Source organism: Otolemur garnettii, unplaced genomic scaffold, assembly GCF_000181295.1.
Source record: "Otolemur garnettii isolate 467f Iridium unplaced genomic scaffold, OtoGar3 scaffold00020, whole genome shotgun sequence".
NCBI lineage: Eukaryota > Metazoa > Chordata > Mammalia > Primates > Galagidae > Otolemur > Otolemur garnettii.
Window position 1 is genome coordinate 2,603,242 of NW_003852415.1, and position 16,666 is coordinate 2,619,907.

The following is a 16,666-nucleotide window of genomic DNA, read 5'->3' on the forward strand; positions in this document are numbered from 1 at the left end:
AAAAAAAAAAAGAAAAGTCAAAATGAACAACATCTACATTTAGCAGCCAGAAAAGAAAATCTAAAATACTGAGTTTTCTCTTTGCTCAGGAACTCTGTGCTTGTTGGTTGCCTTTGGCCAAAAACAAGAATAGTGTCCCCAGAAGACACAGATAATTACAAACCAGAAGATAAAAAGACACCACCTGCACTGGTGATATCTTGCTAAGGATAACAAAGAGACTAAAAAAGCCATGTCCCCACCACACAGGTCTGAGAAAGGGTCAGCTCACTTCCCATAGCAAAATCCTGGAGAGTTACAAAAGGGATTACAAAGTCCTGCCCGTACTCCCCAGTAGAGACTGTTGAATCATCCCAGATATAATTATAAAATTCTTTCAGCTAAAAGGGAATTTGGAGCCCATCTCTGACTTTCCAGATGAGGAAACTGGAGCTCAGAGGGGGTGATATTGGCATGGCTGTGGTTGCTTAACCTGCTTGAGACTCAAGAGAAAGAAAACCCGTTCACTACAATTAGGTGAACGAGCTTGGCACCCACAGCACAGTGGTTACAGCGCCAGCCACATACACCGAGGCTGGTGGGTTTGAACCTGGCCTGAGTTCCTCCTGCTTAGTCCAACACGTGATTCAAAGCACAGCAGTGTTCTACGTAATAGAATGTAGAATGTCCAGACTAGAGTCCCTGCTTTTTGGATAAATTACTTAATTGGTCCAAGTCTCAGTTTCCTCATCTATAAAATCTATACAGCAGGGCAGAGCTAGAGGATGGGCCCTCCTCTCTGCTGTCACTTTGGTGCCCTTTCTCCTGCACCACAGAAGAGTATTGCTTCTTTCTCTTTCCTCCCTGGGACTTGTGGCTCCTTGTCCCGGGTCCTAACATCACTCCCCTTCAGTGCCTGTCCTCTGGGTAAAGGGAGGTGGCCTGAGCTGATGAAATTTGGAAAACAATGTGATCTCCATACCTCCAGCAGAAGCTGTGGCAACGAGACCCTGCTGGTGACCCAAGCAACCTAGTGCCACCCCCTAGTCTGCCCTTAAGAATTAAGGACAGGCTTCCCTTACCCAATGCCTCTGAAGATGGCTGTCTGCTCCTACCCTGCCTCTGTCTGCTGCCTCCTTTATAATTATTATGCCTCATGTGTCTGCCTCTCCATGGGGGGCTCAGCACCTGACCAGCTGCAGGGTGGGTCCAGGTCCCTGTCTGCATGCCTGCTTTGTGTCACTTCCAACAGCTGCAGAGCCTGGGCTTGCTTCCTGTTTGCACCTGTGAGCCTCCATAGCATCACCCCTGTCCCTCTGAGCTTGGGCCCCTCCTCTGCATCCCAAACAGAATCTTGCTCCCTAGGCCTTGGGCCAGACCACTGCTCCATGGCGCTATACTCCCTTCTCCCATCTGTCGTAGTTGTAAGGTTTTAGTGCTACAGCCAGAAAGCTACCCAGCATCTGTGCGGTTCTGCCCTAGCTTTCCCCAAGGCTGTCCTTTCTGAGTTTCTGCCCAAAATCAGTGTCCTGCATTGCCCTGCATTAATGTCCTGAGTTGGACCTGCATGGCCTTGCATCCATCTGGTTCATTCATTCTCAGCTCAGGATTCCAGGCTGGGTGGGGTCCTTGTGACTCAGACTCCCTCTACCTCTGGACTCCTCCTCCTGACCCAGACCATCAAGGTATGAGTCCTGCCCTCTTGCCTGGGACCCTCCTGAGACTTCTGCTAGCCTCAGATTTTGACCCTCCTCTGACATTTGTGGTCACTATTTCCTACCTAGTGGAGCCCGGGGAGTCAGGGGCTCAATATCCAGCCTGGGTGCCTCTGGGAACTATGGGCCCCTGGCAAACTATGAGCCAGCCCCACCCAGGAGACCCTGGGCAGGGCACACAAGTTTGGCCTCAGCCTCCACCCCACACAGCAGCCACATCCTAAGGAAGGGCACTCCGGGCAGCCACAGGAAGCTGGAGTGGAAACCCCTTGCCAGCAACCTCAGGCTCCCCTGCCTGGCATGGGTCAAACCCAAACCGGGCCATTTGCACCTTCCTCCAGAGCTGATCCACCCCTCAGCACCCACTTCTGCTCCTTCTCTCCAGGCAGGTTCCTTTTGACCCCTGCTGTTCACCCCCTGACCATCCTCTCTCATGCTTCATCCTATGTTCCCCCCACCCCACTCCAACCACTGCCCACCTCCCAGGTAGTCAGGGCGGCGAGGACACCTGCTGGTAGGAAAAGCAAACAGAGCTGCTCCCAAAGTCTCTGGCCCATAAGAGGCTCACATTCCTCTTTCCTGGGCTGTCAGTTTCTCAACATCTGCCAAATTTCTCTCTCTTGTATTGAGGTTTTTAAAATCCCCGTTCAGTAAACACACATGACTTCCACACGTGTACAAACACACAGACGTCTCACCCAGAAGCTGCCCACCTCCTCCGTGCTGACGGGAGTCTCCTGGGAAGGTGGAATCCCAGACACATCCCTGCGGCACCCACCGTCCCCCTCCCACCTACTCTCCCATGACACGCAGACACAAAGGGTGCCAGCCCTCTCTAATACCCAGAGCCACAACCCTACTCTCCTCAGGTCCAGCGGCCTGGAGGGCACCCATTTTGAGCACATGAAGCTGTCTACTGTACAACTCAAGAGTACATGTCTCCCTGAAGTACTGGGACATGCGAACATTTGTGCATACCCTCCCCCCTGCCACAGCTCACAAGGGTCACGTGGGTCACGTGGGTGGGGTAGACCAAAGGGCCCAGGCAGCAAGAAGCTGTCTCTTGCTTGGGCTTCAAGAAGCTTGACAGACATGAATTTAGGGCAGGTACTCTTCTTCCCAAGAACTGGAAAAACTGAACCGGAGACGTGTCACATGAGTTGTGAAAAGCAGGGAGAAGACCAAGGTCTCCAGATTCAGAGAACTGTAAGGGTCTTGAGAGAGCCAGCCTTCCCCTTTATGGCACCCAGATGCTCACAGTTAGCCATATGATTGCATGTACAAGAACACATATGTTTTCCTGGATAGCACAACATAATCCCACATTAAAATCGGCCAAGGATTTGATGGAAGCTCAGCAAGCCAGTGGGTTCCAGGGCCCCTGGCCTCCCTGAAGCACCCAGCTTTTACCAGAATCACTCTATCTCCGTCCCCACCTACTGCCCCTGCCCCGACTGTGCATCACACCTCCTGAGCCTTGGTGCTGGTGAACCCCGGGGCACCCTCCTGTGTGGCCAGGACCAGGCCCCCCTCCATGGAGCTCCCTACTCCAGTTCATACCCTCCAGAGTAGACGCCCCTCCAAGAATGTGGACTTACTGTGCTCCGCCAGTCCCTGGATCATGTCGAATTTATGGATTTCTTTGGCATAGTATTCCGACTCGGTGTTTTCCTGAGTGCAGCCTTCTTCCTTCTCCCCCTGCATCTCCTCCAGCAGCTCCCGGGTGCTGTTGTAAAGGGCCAGGACCTGATAGGGGACGTGGGTCATCACTGATGGCTCAGGGGGGCTGGTTAGCCTGAGCTTGCTCAAGATCTGTCCCCTAATGGCTTCCACCCTCTTCTTCTTGATGTGGCCGAAGTCCAAGGTGGTGCAAGTGGACAGAGCGAGGCTGACCGTGGCAAAGTTCAGCAGGGCCAGGACCACCAGAGCCCTTTGCAAGTGCATCTTCATGTGCGAGCCGGGGAGAGAGGCCAGGGGGACGGCGAGGCCTGGAGAGGAGGAGACCCCAGCCGACGTGCAGAAGGAGGGAGGAAAACCAGGCGGCCTCCCCAGATCCCAAAGACTGAGGCTTGGCAAGAAGGTGCATGAACTCACTGCACTGCGAGAGCTTCAGGACTTCCAGGAAGCGCTGGCAACCCTGAGGACGAAGAAGCGGACTGTGTGCCTCGTAGCGCTGGGATTCTTGTCCATGTATCTAAACAGGTTTTGCTGGGCTCTGACTCCCAGCAGGCCAGGTGGAGGGCAAGCAGAGGGCTGGGAGGGGTGGCGAGGCAGCTGGGAGTGGGAAGGGAGCTGGAGTTTTTCCTTAGGTAAAAATAAATAGAGCGGATATCTGATATTGCCAAACACTGCTTGGCGATGGGGAGAAAGTGGGCATTTTAAAGAAGGAGCAGAAGGACCATGGCTGGGTCCCAAAATCAAAATCCTTGTCTTGCCCTGAAGGAGAATACGAAAAGAGAATGGAAAAGAAAAGGAAAAAAATGTTAAAAATAAAAAAATCAGATCACCAGTGAGTAGGTGGGGAGAGGCAGGGCTGGGCTAAAGGTGGGGGCAATAAGGACACACTTGTCTCTCAGGCACTCCATTCATGCTTTCTCTTTTGTTTACACTTCCTCGGGGGCTTTCTAAATGAGTTTGTTCACGCTGCCTCTCGTCTTCATTGGCTGGGGTGTGGGTTATGTGCAATTGGAAGGCAGGGAGGACAGGCCTCTGGAGAGCAGCCCCAATAATCCACTTGGACGCCCTGGGTCACCAGCACCTCGGCATGTCTTCTCCCTCGGCCATCGCTTCTGTCCCCTGCTTCTCTTTAAAAAAAATGAAAAGGAAAAGAAAAAGAAAATAGAAGCCAGTTGACTGCACGCCTGCTCCGGAAAGCTGTTATTCCTTCCTTCTAATGCTTCTTCCCCTATCGCTCGCCTCTCTATTCCCTTGAACTTGGCTCTCTGCTTTCCTCCCTTTCTCACTCACCCTCTCTTTTCTCTCTCTCTCTCCCCCTCTCTCCCTCTCGCTCCTCTCCCTCTTCTCACACACACACATGCACACACACTGCTTTCTCTATTTCTCTCTGCTGAAATTTTATACCTCCCTCCCATGACGTCTCTGGCCTGGGGTGGGGGAGGGAGGGACCAGCGCACGCAGCCTCTTTTGCTGCACGATTTTAATGTTTTAAACAGGCACAGGAAAAGCCGAGCCCATTTGAAAAATACTTTGCGAGTGCTCTCGTTCGACGTGGTAACTGAACTTTTTTTCCCCTCTTGGAGTCACTCCTGCTACACGCTGGCTGTTTTTCTGGAAAGTTACTCCGCCGAGCCCCCTCCCTCCCTCTCCCCCAACCCTTTCGTCCTCTCGCCAGCTGTCAGTCCACGCTCTTCTCGGCCGGTGCCTCGCTCGCTCCCTGCCCCCAGTCGCGGGCCGCCCCGGGCCGGGCAGGGCACCCTGCTGGGTCCGCAGTGGTGGGGGAGGGAGGACAGTGGCAGGGGCAGCCGTGCCACCCTCGATCCGGGCGACGCCCAGCCTGCAAGTTGGGTTGGAGGGTCGGGTTCAGTTCCGCGGCGATCCTGGCCCTGATTCTTCATTGACAAGATTGGAGTCGGGCGGCCGGCTGAAGCTTGGAGACGCTCCAGGGGCAGTGAAAAATGGTGGCGTTTTCCGGAAGATCGAGGGTGCCCTCTGGCGAGGTGAAGCCGCCAGTGTCAGAAGCTCCGCGGGACGGCTGCCTGGGAGGCGGACAGGGCTGGGGGACTGCAGAGCGGCAGCGGCGAGAGGGCGAGAAAAACAAGACCCGGCGCGTTGGGGAATTGCCTCCCTGTCGGCCCCACGTGCGCACAAGTGCACCTCTCGCATCCCGGGCCGGGGCTCCGGAGCCGCTCTCGGCAGAAATGTCATCCAGATGTTTGCCGCCTCCCTCCCCGCAGAGTGTTCCGCAGGGAACTACGCCAGCGAGCGCAAAGTCAGCAATTGGCCGGAGCCCATTTCCCAGATGGGTGAGGGGAAGTTGCTCTCCGCTTTGGTTCTTCTCAGCCTGAGCTTCTAAGTCTTTTCTCACAAGCGGTTTAGTAAGGAGGGCACATTGCTCCCCCCAGCCTCCAAACACAGCAATGATGTGTTAGAACTCATCATTTGCCTGAGAATTCGTGCTGCTCCCATCTCTGTCCTTCCTGGACTCTTTCCTGACAGGTCTGGCACTTGGACCACTGACTGGAAGGATGTTCGCTGCATCCCAGGACAGTGGTGGATCATTTCATAGTTGAGGGAACAGAGGCACAGAGATATTTTCAAAAGGCCACACTGCTGCGAGTGGTGGAGGTGATACTTAACACAGGCTGTCCAGTTTGGCTAGGCCTTATTTCCATTTTCATAACCAAGAAGGACACCCAGTACAGGAAATGTAAAAGTAGGCTGGGCCTGGTGGCTCACACCTGCAATCCCAGCCCTTTGGGAGACCAAAGCAAGAAGATTTCTTGTGGCCAGGAGTTCGACTAGCCTGGGCAACATACAGAGACTCCTGTCTCTACAAAAACTCAACCAACCAACCAACCAACCAAACAAACAAAAAAACCCAGGAAAAATTAACTGGGTCTGGTGGCAAGTGCCTGTAGTTCCAGTTACTCCGGAGGCTGAGGCAGGAGGGTGGCTCCAGCCCAGCTGTTTGAGCTATGATCCTGCTACTGTGCTATATACTGCCTCTGAAATTTGAGGAATAATTTGATGTTTACTATCTGCCAGGCACTATTCTAGGTTCTGTGGATATATCAGAGAACAAAACAAACAAAACCCTTGCTCTCTCTCTATAAAATATGGATCTTATATTTTAGAAGCAAGGATGGGACAGTGAGGGAAGAAAGCAACTAAATAAATATGTAAATTATGTGAAATATATAAATTATGATAAAAGATAAATGCCAAGTTAGAAAGTCAAGTAGAGAGGGAGGATAGGAAGTGCCTGGGTGGGGGATGTTGCAATTTAAAATAGGGTGATCAGGCTCAGCGCCTGTGGCTCAAGGAGTAGGGCACCGGCCCCATATACTGGAGGTGGTGGGTTCAGACCCCACCCCTGTTAAAAACTGCAAATAAATAAATAAATAAAAATAAAACGGGGTGATCAAGGAAGGCCTTACTGCGGACTTTGAGCAAACACTTGCAAGATGAGAGAGAAAATTATTAAAGTTATACCCTTCTGGACTCTACCCTTAGCAAATGGGGCCTCACATCCTTGTTTTTTTAACAAATATCACACATGATTTGGGTGCTTAGCAAGGTTTGGAAGCTACACTAGGGCTTCTCCCTGGGAAGAGAAGGGAAGTGTACCAAGGGGAGTGTCATTCACCTTTTGTTTTCAGGAAGTGGAGGAAGAAGTGGAGGTGAGGTCTGGGAACTGACTATAAGGTGGTAGTGGTATGGGTGTGAGCTTACAAGAAATAGAAAAATCCATCTGGTACCAAGGAAGAAGGGAACAATGGATTCATTGGAGCCTATATTTCATCTGTCTTGGATTTTTGGCAATGAGTATTCACAATAAAATCTAATATTCTGAATTATATTCTGAGAAGCAGGGTGGGTAAGTAAAGGATGTTACAGGTAATCTTTAAAGGTAGTTCCAAAGGAGGAGCCCTCTCAATCTAGAGAGGGCTCACTCTGGCTACATAGGTCATTATCCACCAGTGGATAATGGTGGATATCCACACCATTCTTCCTCTCAGAAGTATGCTAGGGCACAGTAAATGTGTAGAATGAATGGTTGAGCTGAGTAATTTAATGAATATTTTGCAAATGCTTGCAATCTGCTTTTAGGGGTGCTACTCTCACTTCCAAGTGCTTGATTTTGACCTGTAGCCATCTAAGTCTTACCTCCAGCATATTACAGGACACATTGTTCACTCTTAGGGCATAAGCCCATCTCCTGTGGGTCTCAGTCAACGGGTGTTAGGGACCTGGCCAGCAGTGTTGACTTGGGGATCTTCTCTGGGAAGTCAGTGAAGATTCAACTCAGCTGCCCCATTGAGCTGGGAATTTTTGGGACATCTCTCTTGCATTGTAAGAGAATGGCTGACTCCAGTAATATGTGGTGTCGATGCTGGGCTCTGCTGCTGGGCACTCAGGTGATTTTCCTCAAGCCACTCCTTTGTATCTCAGCGTTCTCCATTGTTGTATAGATACTACTGTTACTCACTTGTGGGGATGTTGGGATTTAATGAGATATTGAATATTTGTACTTTTGAAAGTTATTACTACTCAAGCCTTTCTGTAAACTTCTTGAAGGCAGAGATTATATATTGCATTTTCCATAATTCCTCTAAACTATTACACCTGACTTCCTGTGAACCTGTTTGCTTATCTGTCAGATACAAGGTTGTTATGGCCCTCACATGAGCTAAGAACTGGGATGGACTCCTGTACATTGCAAAAAGCTGTACAAATGGGAAGCATAAATATAATTATTACTATTAACAGTAGTGCTTTACAATTAATTACTCTTGTATTTTATTTTTTATTTATTTGTTTTGAGACAGAGTCTCACTTTCTCACCCTCAGTAGAGTGCCAAGTGCCCTGGCAGGGTCACACTGCTCACAGCAACCTCCAGCTCTTGGGCTTAGGTGGTTCTCTTGCCTCAGCCTCTGGAGTAGCTGGGATATGTTTTTGTGGCGGTTTAGCCAGGGCCGGGTTTGAACCCGCCACCCTCAGTATATGGGGCTGGCACCCTACTCACTGAGCCACAGGCGCCACCCTACTTGTGTATTTTAAAAGAGCTACAAATGCACAGGGCACGGTGGCTCACGCCTGTAATCCCAGCACTTGGGAGGCCGAGGCGGGTGGATTGCCAGAGCTCACAAGTGACTAGCCTGAGCCAGAGTGAGACCTTGTCTCTAAAAATAGCCCGGCGTTGTGGCGGGCGCCTGTAGTCCCAGCTACTTGGGAGGCTGAGGAAAGAGAATCGCTTAAGCTCAGGAGTTTGAGGTTGCTGTGAGCTATGACATTATGGCACTCTACCAAGGGTGACAGACTGACTCTGCCTCAAAAAAAATAAATAAATAAAATAATAAGCTACAAATGCAGAAAGTTCCTAAAAATTAAAATTATTTCACTGTCCAACAGGAGCAGGCTTAGCAGATTTTAATACCTGGAGGTTTCTTCCAGAAGTCAAGCAAGGGAAATTTAGGGAAGATTTGGTTCAAGTTGAATGATGGCACAGAAGCCAGGAACAACGCTGTGGCTCCTTTAAATATCGGAATAGAGGGCGGGGCCGTCGTTAGGGACGCAGCCGGGCCGCTTGGTTCCCAGGAAGTGACGTCAGGCGGCCGCGGCGATGGAGGATCTGCTGGATCTGGGCGAGGAGTGGCGCCGCGGCTCGGCCTCCGTGAGGACCCACGCGGGTGTTTGGGGCAAAGATTTAGTGGGTGGGGAGGAGCGACCTCGCCGGCTCCGGCTTCCTGAGGCGCCTCGGGGCGGCAGGTCCCGAGCAGCGCTGGGCGAGGCCTGGAGGAGGTGGCCTCATCCGCCCCGCCCCCCGGCGCTTCTGGCGTGGGGTTTCCTTTCTTTAAAATCCTCAAAAAGTGGAAAACACATACCATCCCTGCCGGCCTCTGGCACTGGTGGGAAAGTTCCGAGCCTTTCTTGAGCTTTCCAAAGTCCCAAGTGCGAACATCTCCCTTCACAGGTCCGACAGTGATTGAAGGGGCCCTGGCCAGAGTGGCACTCGCACGCGTCCTAGAGTTTTCCCCTTAGGACACCGCATTCCAGAAGTTCACGTAAAAGTCGCACTGTTGTATTATGTGGAAAGGAGGCAGGCAGGGACAGCCTTTCTTCTCCGTAATCCCCACGGAAGGGGGGCGTTACCTCGGTTTTATAGTTAAGGAAGTTAAGACTGATTTATAACCTGAGGAAAGGATTAGGTGCTCAGGCCGTGAGGTCAGATGGAGTACAAAGCTGTTGCGTGTTTTGTTTTGTTTTGTTTTTTAAACCAACTAGTTAACTTTTCTGGGCCTCTGGTTTTTCTATGCCTAGAATGGAGATGTGACTGCAAATGAAATGAAATAATGTTTGGAAAGGATTTAACAGAGTGCTTGGCATAAGCTAAGCTATCAGAAGAGGTTAGCTGTTGTTGCCTCCTGAGGCTGTGATTTAAATAAGGTTATAATCAGTAAGTAACAGAGCTTGATTCAAGAACCCGGTTCAGGGTTTTATCTTACTCATCACAACCCCATCAGGCCTTTTTATCTTTAAAATTAATTAGGATCCCCAGTCACTAAAAAGTTGGACCACAGGGCAAGTCTTTAGTTTCTGCTGTTGAAATCTCCTAAGTGTTTTGAAGTGCCCTGGTAGCATTGGACGTCCTCCAGGTACTCGAGAGGAGTACCTCTCTAAGGGAGATAGGAGAACCAGTTGCAAATTATTTTGGAATGAAGCAGGGTGCCTGATTGGAGGGAGAAAATAATTGTGTCACCAGGCCTTTCTGATAGGTGATTTTTTGTTTTTTTTTTAGTACCTGGGATGGGAATGTAGTTATTCATTCATTCATTCTTTCAGGAAATATTTATGGAGCCCCTACTTTGTATCAGTTATTGTCCTAGGTGCTGGAGATACAGTAGTAAATAAAACAGTGTTCCTACCCTGATGGGCTTAAATTTTGATGGGGGGATGATAGACAATAAACAGACTACATTTAACAGACGCAAAATAAGGTGCTGAAGTAGTTTTTCTGTCCTGTGGATTTATATAGGGTCTTTAAAAAGTTTAAGACTTTAAAAGTTCTTAGCAAACATTAGAAAAACCATCTGTAAATAGCATTTAGAGACAATCACTGAGTTTTTGTTTCAGCACAACTGTTATACATAACATGTCATATTCAGATACCCAATGATATGACAAATGGACAGAGGCAACCATGGTGAAGGGATGGAATTGTTTGCCTTGAGAAGAAATCAAGCTGCTAATTATCAGAGAGATTATTTCCATCATCCCTGAAACCTAAATGATTGATACTACAATTTAAAGTGTAAACACTGCATAAGAGTTTTTATGAGCACCCCTGTAACCATTGGTGCAGTCAATCCTTAGAACAAAACAAATTTCAGCATGGTATAGTGGAAAGAACCCAGGATTTGCTCTTAAATTTATGTCTGCCACTTCATTGCCTTCCTGGGCCTCATTTGTAAAATGATGTCAGTCCCTGTGTCTGTCATTGTGACAATTAGACTCACCCACATTAAATGAGATCTACAAAGTGCTTATATTAATGCTGGTTTTTTAAACAAAGTAAAGCAAAACTATAAACATTTCAACATCTGCCTAAATAAATTTTGTTTATGGACTGGAAAGCATTTGAGATGCAGAACCTCTACTCTGGGGGGCCTTGGGAAACACCTGCATATGGTTCATTTGATGACTAAGAATTTTGAAGTCCTCTGATTTCTGAAGATAAAGTCTCAACATTCTTGTCATAGAGTTCCCTTAATGTCTGGAAAAGCAAATCTGATCAGCATATATATCTGTTTCTCTCTGGAGTCAATTGCTATGGAATTTAGGAATTCTTTCCAAAAGCTCCTTGATAACTGTTTTCATGCAGCTTTGAAATTAGGCCTTCCCAAAATCCTGCATAAGAATATGGGGGCTTGGGCGGTGCCTGTGGCTCAAAGGAGTAAGGTGCTGGCCCCATATGCTGGAGGTGGCAGGTTCAAACCCAGCCCAGGCCAAAAAAAAAAAAGGAATTTGGGGGCTTGCCCTCTTCTCTGCCCATTGTAGAGGAATTTCTAACTGTGTTTTTCTGAGTCAGCAGTGCGCTCTCTCTGTCTTTACAGGGGCCCAAGATGGGTCGTCGAGCTCAACAGGAGCCAACTCAGGCTGAGAATCACCTCAGTGGCAAGAATTCCTCCTTGACTCTGACTGGAGAGGTGGGTGCGAAAAATACTAACATGAAGAAATGCTTTTTACAAGTTAGTGACTCCTCAGGGAACAAGGATTTGTTATTCTCTTGTTTCTTCTCTTGAATGCCAGCCCTTCCTTCCATCTTGATGTGGGAATTCCTTTCCTTGGCATCTGTGTCCTTGTAGCAGAAAATGAGGGAGGAAGAGTTTTCTTTGGTGCTAGACTAGTCTCTGCATATTTCTTTCTATCTTAGTATAGACAATTTTATGTTAGCTTGAAGCTTGGTGCTGGAAAGTTTCAGAATCCAATAGAAATCCAGGTTTTTGTTTCTACTGAATAAATGCTAGTGAGGCATACTGGTGACGTAAGGTTGGATTACACAACGGGACATTTGCTCTTGGGGGTGACTTGCACTTTCTGCAGTTCTCAGGCAGGAAGAGGATCATTTATTGGCCTTACTTTCCTGGAAACTTTTTCAGGTGGACTGGAGTTATGGGAAATTGTCCATCTTTTTTTGTGGAGGGTGGGTAATCTTGATGAGCAACGCTTTTCAATGCTGGGGAACTACTTTTGGCAGTTTACTTAGAGTACCTTTTTACCTTCCTCTGTCCGTCTGAAGAACTTTACTTTTAAGGTCATCCCCTCTGTTCGCTTTTCACTAACTTCTTCTGGCTGATTTAGTACCTATCCCATGGTCCCTACTTCCCAACGATGCCTACTAGAGAACACATTATGGTCCTTTTACGTATCTGCCCTACTAGACAGTGAGCTCCCAGACAGTAAGAAACCTGGCTTCTAGCTCACTGGCCCGTAGTTGTTTTACATCACGTGAGGTGACCCACACTGAGAAGACCAATGGGCCAGTGCTGTGCATGAGCAAAATGTGTTGGGTATATGATACAGACACACTTTAGATACGTATCAAAGAGGTAGGATTATTCTTGACTTTCACAGGAAATGTTTGCCACCATTTTCTTAAGCTCTCCACATGGCCCTATCATTTTATCTTTCATTTTCTCACATATGGTAGAAGTATGGGTATGGAGAACACTTACTCTAAAACAGCTACACCAGCGCAGAAAAACTGGCAGCCAACCCTTGGCGTCATTGCCTGAAGACACGAGGCAATGGGTTGGGGTAGGAGGACTAGAGGCCACATGTCCCTTCTAAAGGAGCAGCTGCTACTTAGCTGGTTGATGCTGTGGGGAATATAGGTAGGGTCACCAGACGTCCTGCTTTGTAACAATTTGTCCCGCATCCAGCAGCATTTTAAAAAAGTCTCGATTTTTGGAAAGAATGCACGAATGGGCAGGAGAACAGTAAGGGAATATACGGTTTTCGGCTGCCATGTGGCTATTTCGCCAGGATATGAGTTTTATATTATTTTTGTTAATTTTATAATGTTAAACTGTAATAATAACAAATAATTGTTGAGAAGTGATTATTGAGAACTGCTTATCAAAGTTTACATTGTTGTCAGGCCCTGCCCCCGTCAATGGTGTCCCGCTTTACCAATGTTAAAATCTGGTCACCTTAAATATAGGCTCAGTATTGCCAGATCTTTTGATTTTTCAAGAGATGCCAGCAGTCTAAAGTGTGATGTGGAAGCAACACATTTTTAGCTGTTAGCAACTAATTATGGAAATTGCATGACAGTATAGGCTGGGTTCCACCTGAGAGTTGTCAGTTTGTAACCTTGGCCACAGTACCTGCATTATAATGCTTACTACATTGCATTCTAATTGTTTACATGTCTGGCTTGCACATCAGATGTGAGCTTCTGGAAGGCAAGCACTGTGCCTCGTCATAGTACCCATGTCTGTCTTAGAACAGGCATAATATGATATCATCATCTGTCAGCAATATCAGTGCCTGGCATAGAACAGGCATGCAGTTGCTACTGCTGAGAGTGAGGTGAAGTACATCGTGTGCAATGCACTTACACATTAGAAGCTGAGTAGCAGTGTTAACAGAGTGGAGGGCAGGCAGATAGAGTAGCTCATTAGAGGCACAGTTGTGGGAGGAGGGTATTATAAAGTAGGAGAATGATGAAAGAAGATGCCCTAGACCCAACCCTGGACCTCAGGAAACTTGAACTGCAGTAGTGTATGTCTTCAAAGAGAAAAGGAGGAAGCAAATGACTGAGTTAATGGAAGCCTGTTCTTGGCCTCTGACCACTTTGTACCCGATCCATCACCCCATCATTCATAATGATTGAATGATTCAGCAAATATTTATTGATGTTTATCGTGTGTCATGCACCATTTTACAAGATTGGTATATTTCAGGGAGTAAAAGAGACAAGATCCATTGCCAGAATGGAACTTGGATTCTTGTGGTCACTGTCAACCAGGAAGGCTAATTAAAAGTCTACTTAAGCCAGTGTGGTAGCTCTGGTACTTAGGAGGCTGAGCCAGGAGAGTCCCTTGAACCACAGGAGTTTGGAGCTACAGTGAGCTATGATTATACTACTGCACTCTAGCCAGGGTAACAGAGGAATACTCCATCTCTAAAAAAGACAAAACACAACAAAAAAAACTAAGTCTGCTTAATTGTGAAGGAGGTGAGTGAACCTGTGATGACTTGATCAGGATTTAAAACCTTATGTGACCCCCATACTAAACCAGCTCCTAGGCTGGGATCAGGGCACTTTTCCCCTGCCATCCCGTCCCCCTAGACTCCCAGGTGAGAATCATTGCTGTGAGTATGTAATGTAACCATAGTATAGAGTCTGATGAACTTTTAAGTGTTTCAGCCTTTCAGGAATACCAAGTTATTTCAAGACATTTACCTTTTTGTACTCTAGGCCTTAACATTTTTATCAAAGAACAGGATGAAAAGTCAGTCTGCTCCTCACCCAACTGGTGCCTCTGAAAAGCAAGATGCCAGGGAGGGTACCAGGCTTTCTTTTTCTTCCTAGGCTAATTGAGGTTCACAAAACAGTGTGGGCAGCCTCCCACAGGGCCAGATGCTCACTGTGGGACTTTCTGGATATTTCTTTCTAAATTTAGATTCCCAAGGCTTGTATGTGTGCCCATTTACATTCCAATTCTGAGAGTATTAGTTGATATATTTATTTTTGTCCTCTTGCTGATTGTATTCTGGGATGATGATATCCATGCAACTGCAAATATGGTACCTGGGAGCTGTCAGACATACTGGAACTCCTTTAGAGTTAAGTATAAATTAGTTCAAACAAATGGTTATTTTATTTTATTTTATTTTATTATTTTTATTTTTTTTTGAGACAGAGCCTCAAGCTGTCCCCTTGGGTAGAGTGCCGTGGCATTACAGCTCACAGCAACCTCCAACTCCTGGGCTCAAGGGAGTCTCCTGCCTCTGCCTCCCAAGTAGCTGGGACTACAGGCCCCTGCCACAACGCCCGGCTATTTTTTTTTGGTTGCAGCCGTCATTGTTGTTTGGTGGGTCCGGGCTGGGGATTCGAACTCACCACCTCAGGTGTACGTGGCTGGCGCTTTAGCCGGTAGAGCTATAAGGCGCCGAGCCACAAATGGTTATTTTAAAGTGAGGTGGTAGAGTTGGGAACTCTGCTGAAGGAAGCAGAAAGAACACAGGGCTTGACATCAGGAGACCATGGCTTAAGACTGGGCTCTGCTAATGGCTTGGATCTTGAGCAAGTTTACTAATCTCTCTAATCCTCTGTTTCATTATCTGTCAAATGGTGAGGCTAATACCACCAGAATGACACGGGGTTAACTAAGATATGCATTTAAAAGCATTTTAACAAACTGAAAAACACTGTAGAAGTGTTCATTCAGTAAATCAGTGAGTAAATGAGTCTTTGGACGGTGCCTTGCTGCTTTTATTAAAAGGCAACGAAGAAAGAGGACGACAGCCAGGGTCTTTTTCAGAACTGATTTGGAAATCTCTTCAAGAGCTACTATTCATGTATAGTAGGTTGGCTAGTAGTAATTTTGGAGTAGTTTTTGTGCTTTCCAGTTACAGTGGGCATTTCTTATGAAGGGTGTGTAAGGGCACAGGCTTCCGGGTCATACAAGCCTACGCTGAAATCCTGGCTCTGTCACATAGCTCTATTACTGGGAGCAAATTACTTAATCTCTCTAAGCACCAGTTTTCTCACTGATGAAACAGGGATAATAATCCATATATCTGGCTCGGCGCTCAGTGAGTAGGGTGCTGGCCACATACACCAAGGCTGGCGACGACAACTGCAACCAAAAAATAGCCAGGCATTGTGGCAGGTGCCTGTAGTCTCAGCTACTTGGGAGGCTGAGGCAAGAAAATTGCTTAAGCCAAAGAGTTTGAGGTTGCTGTGAGCTGTGATGCCCTGGAACTCTACTGAGGGCAACATAGTGAAACACTGTCTCACAAAAAAAAAAAAAAAAAAATCCATACATCATGGGGTGGCTAGAAAGAAAAAATGATATCATTGGCGTAAAGTCCTTAACACCATCTGACACATAGGTACTGTGTTGCTAATCATTATTGTTTCTCTAGAACTAGGATATTGTTTTTATTCTGCCTTATTCTGCCTTAACCTGCTGTACTAAGGTTGAAACCTTGTAGCTTTCTAGGTGCTTTTCATCTGCAGTCATGTTTTATTTGATAGTTAAAAATGTTTTAATTTAGTCAACATTTATAAATTGGAAAGCTTCACATGAAAATCCAGATTGAGGGCTTCTCTTTAAAATCAGAACTCCTGGCCCAGTGGGAATGCTGGACTGGCATGCCCAATGCCCACCTGGCAGCTGCTGATCGGAGCTGCAGATGCTACTTGCTTCCACGTGGCCACCCTCTCGAGTTCACTACTTTGTACTTTAACACACTTGGCCAAATTGACTCACATTTGATCCGCCAGGCTCCTATTTCCATTTGAGTTTAAAACGCTGCTCTTTTAGGATGGATTGATTTTCAGGTATCCTTCTGTATCTGTCAATACTATTGAATTTGGCTGCATGTAACATAAATAACCTCAGTACTTGGATCAAACAGCAGTAGGTTTTTTCTCACATACCTAGTGGAGGGTAGAGCAGAGTGAACATAGTAGCTGGAGATGTCCTACATGTTCTAGCCCCTCTCTGGCTTCCTGTTCTGCCATCTGGAGCTTGTGACTTTTTTTTTTTTTTTT

The 16,666-nt window shown here is 47.4% G+C and overlaps 2 protein-coding genes across 2 annotated transcripts in view; one reads left to right on the top strand and one right to left on the bottom strand.

The window, feature by feature from the left end:
* Nucleotides 1-3,999, bottom strand: part of TGFB3 (transforming growth factor beta 3) — a 22,429-nt gene extending 18,430 nt beyond the window's left edge. The window contains exons 1-2 of the mRNA XM_012803417.2: nucleotides 3,789-3,999; nucleotides 3,293-3,682 (exon numbers count right to left, since the gene is read on the bottom strand). Of these exons, the coding sequence (XP_012658871.1) occupies nucleotides 3,293-3,644 (352 nt within the window). The 5' untranslated portion in view covers nucleotides 3,645-3,682; nucleotides 3,789-3,999. The remainder of the gene's footprint in view (nucleotides 1-3,292; nucleotides 3,683-3,788) is intronic.
* A 4,965-nt stretch (nucleotides 4,000-8,964) lies between these two features.
* The window catches only part of IFT43 (intraflagellar transport 43), a 115,349-nt gene continuing 107,647 nt past the window's right edge, over nucleotides 8,965-16,666 (top strand). Inside the window, exons 1-2 of the mRNA XM_012803524.2 lie at nucleotides 8,965-9,049; nucleotides 11,490-11,582. Of these exons, the coding sequence (XP_012658978.1) occupies nucleotides 8,999-9,049; nucleotides 11,490-11,582 (144 nt within the window). The 5' untranslated portion in view covers nucleotides 8,965-8,998. The remainder of the gene's footprint in view (nucleotides 9,050-11,489; nucleotides 11,583-16,666) is intronic.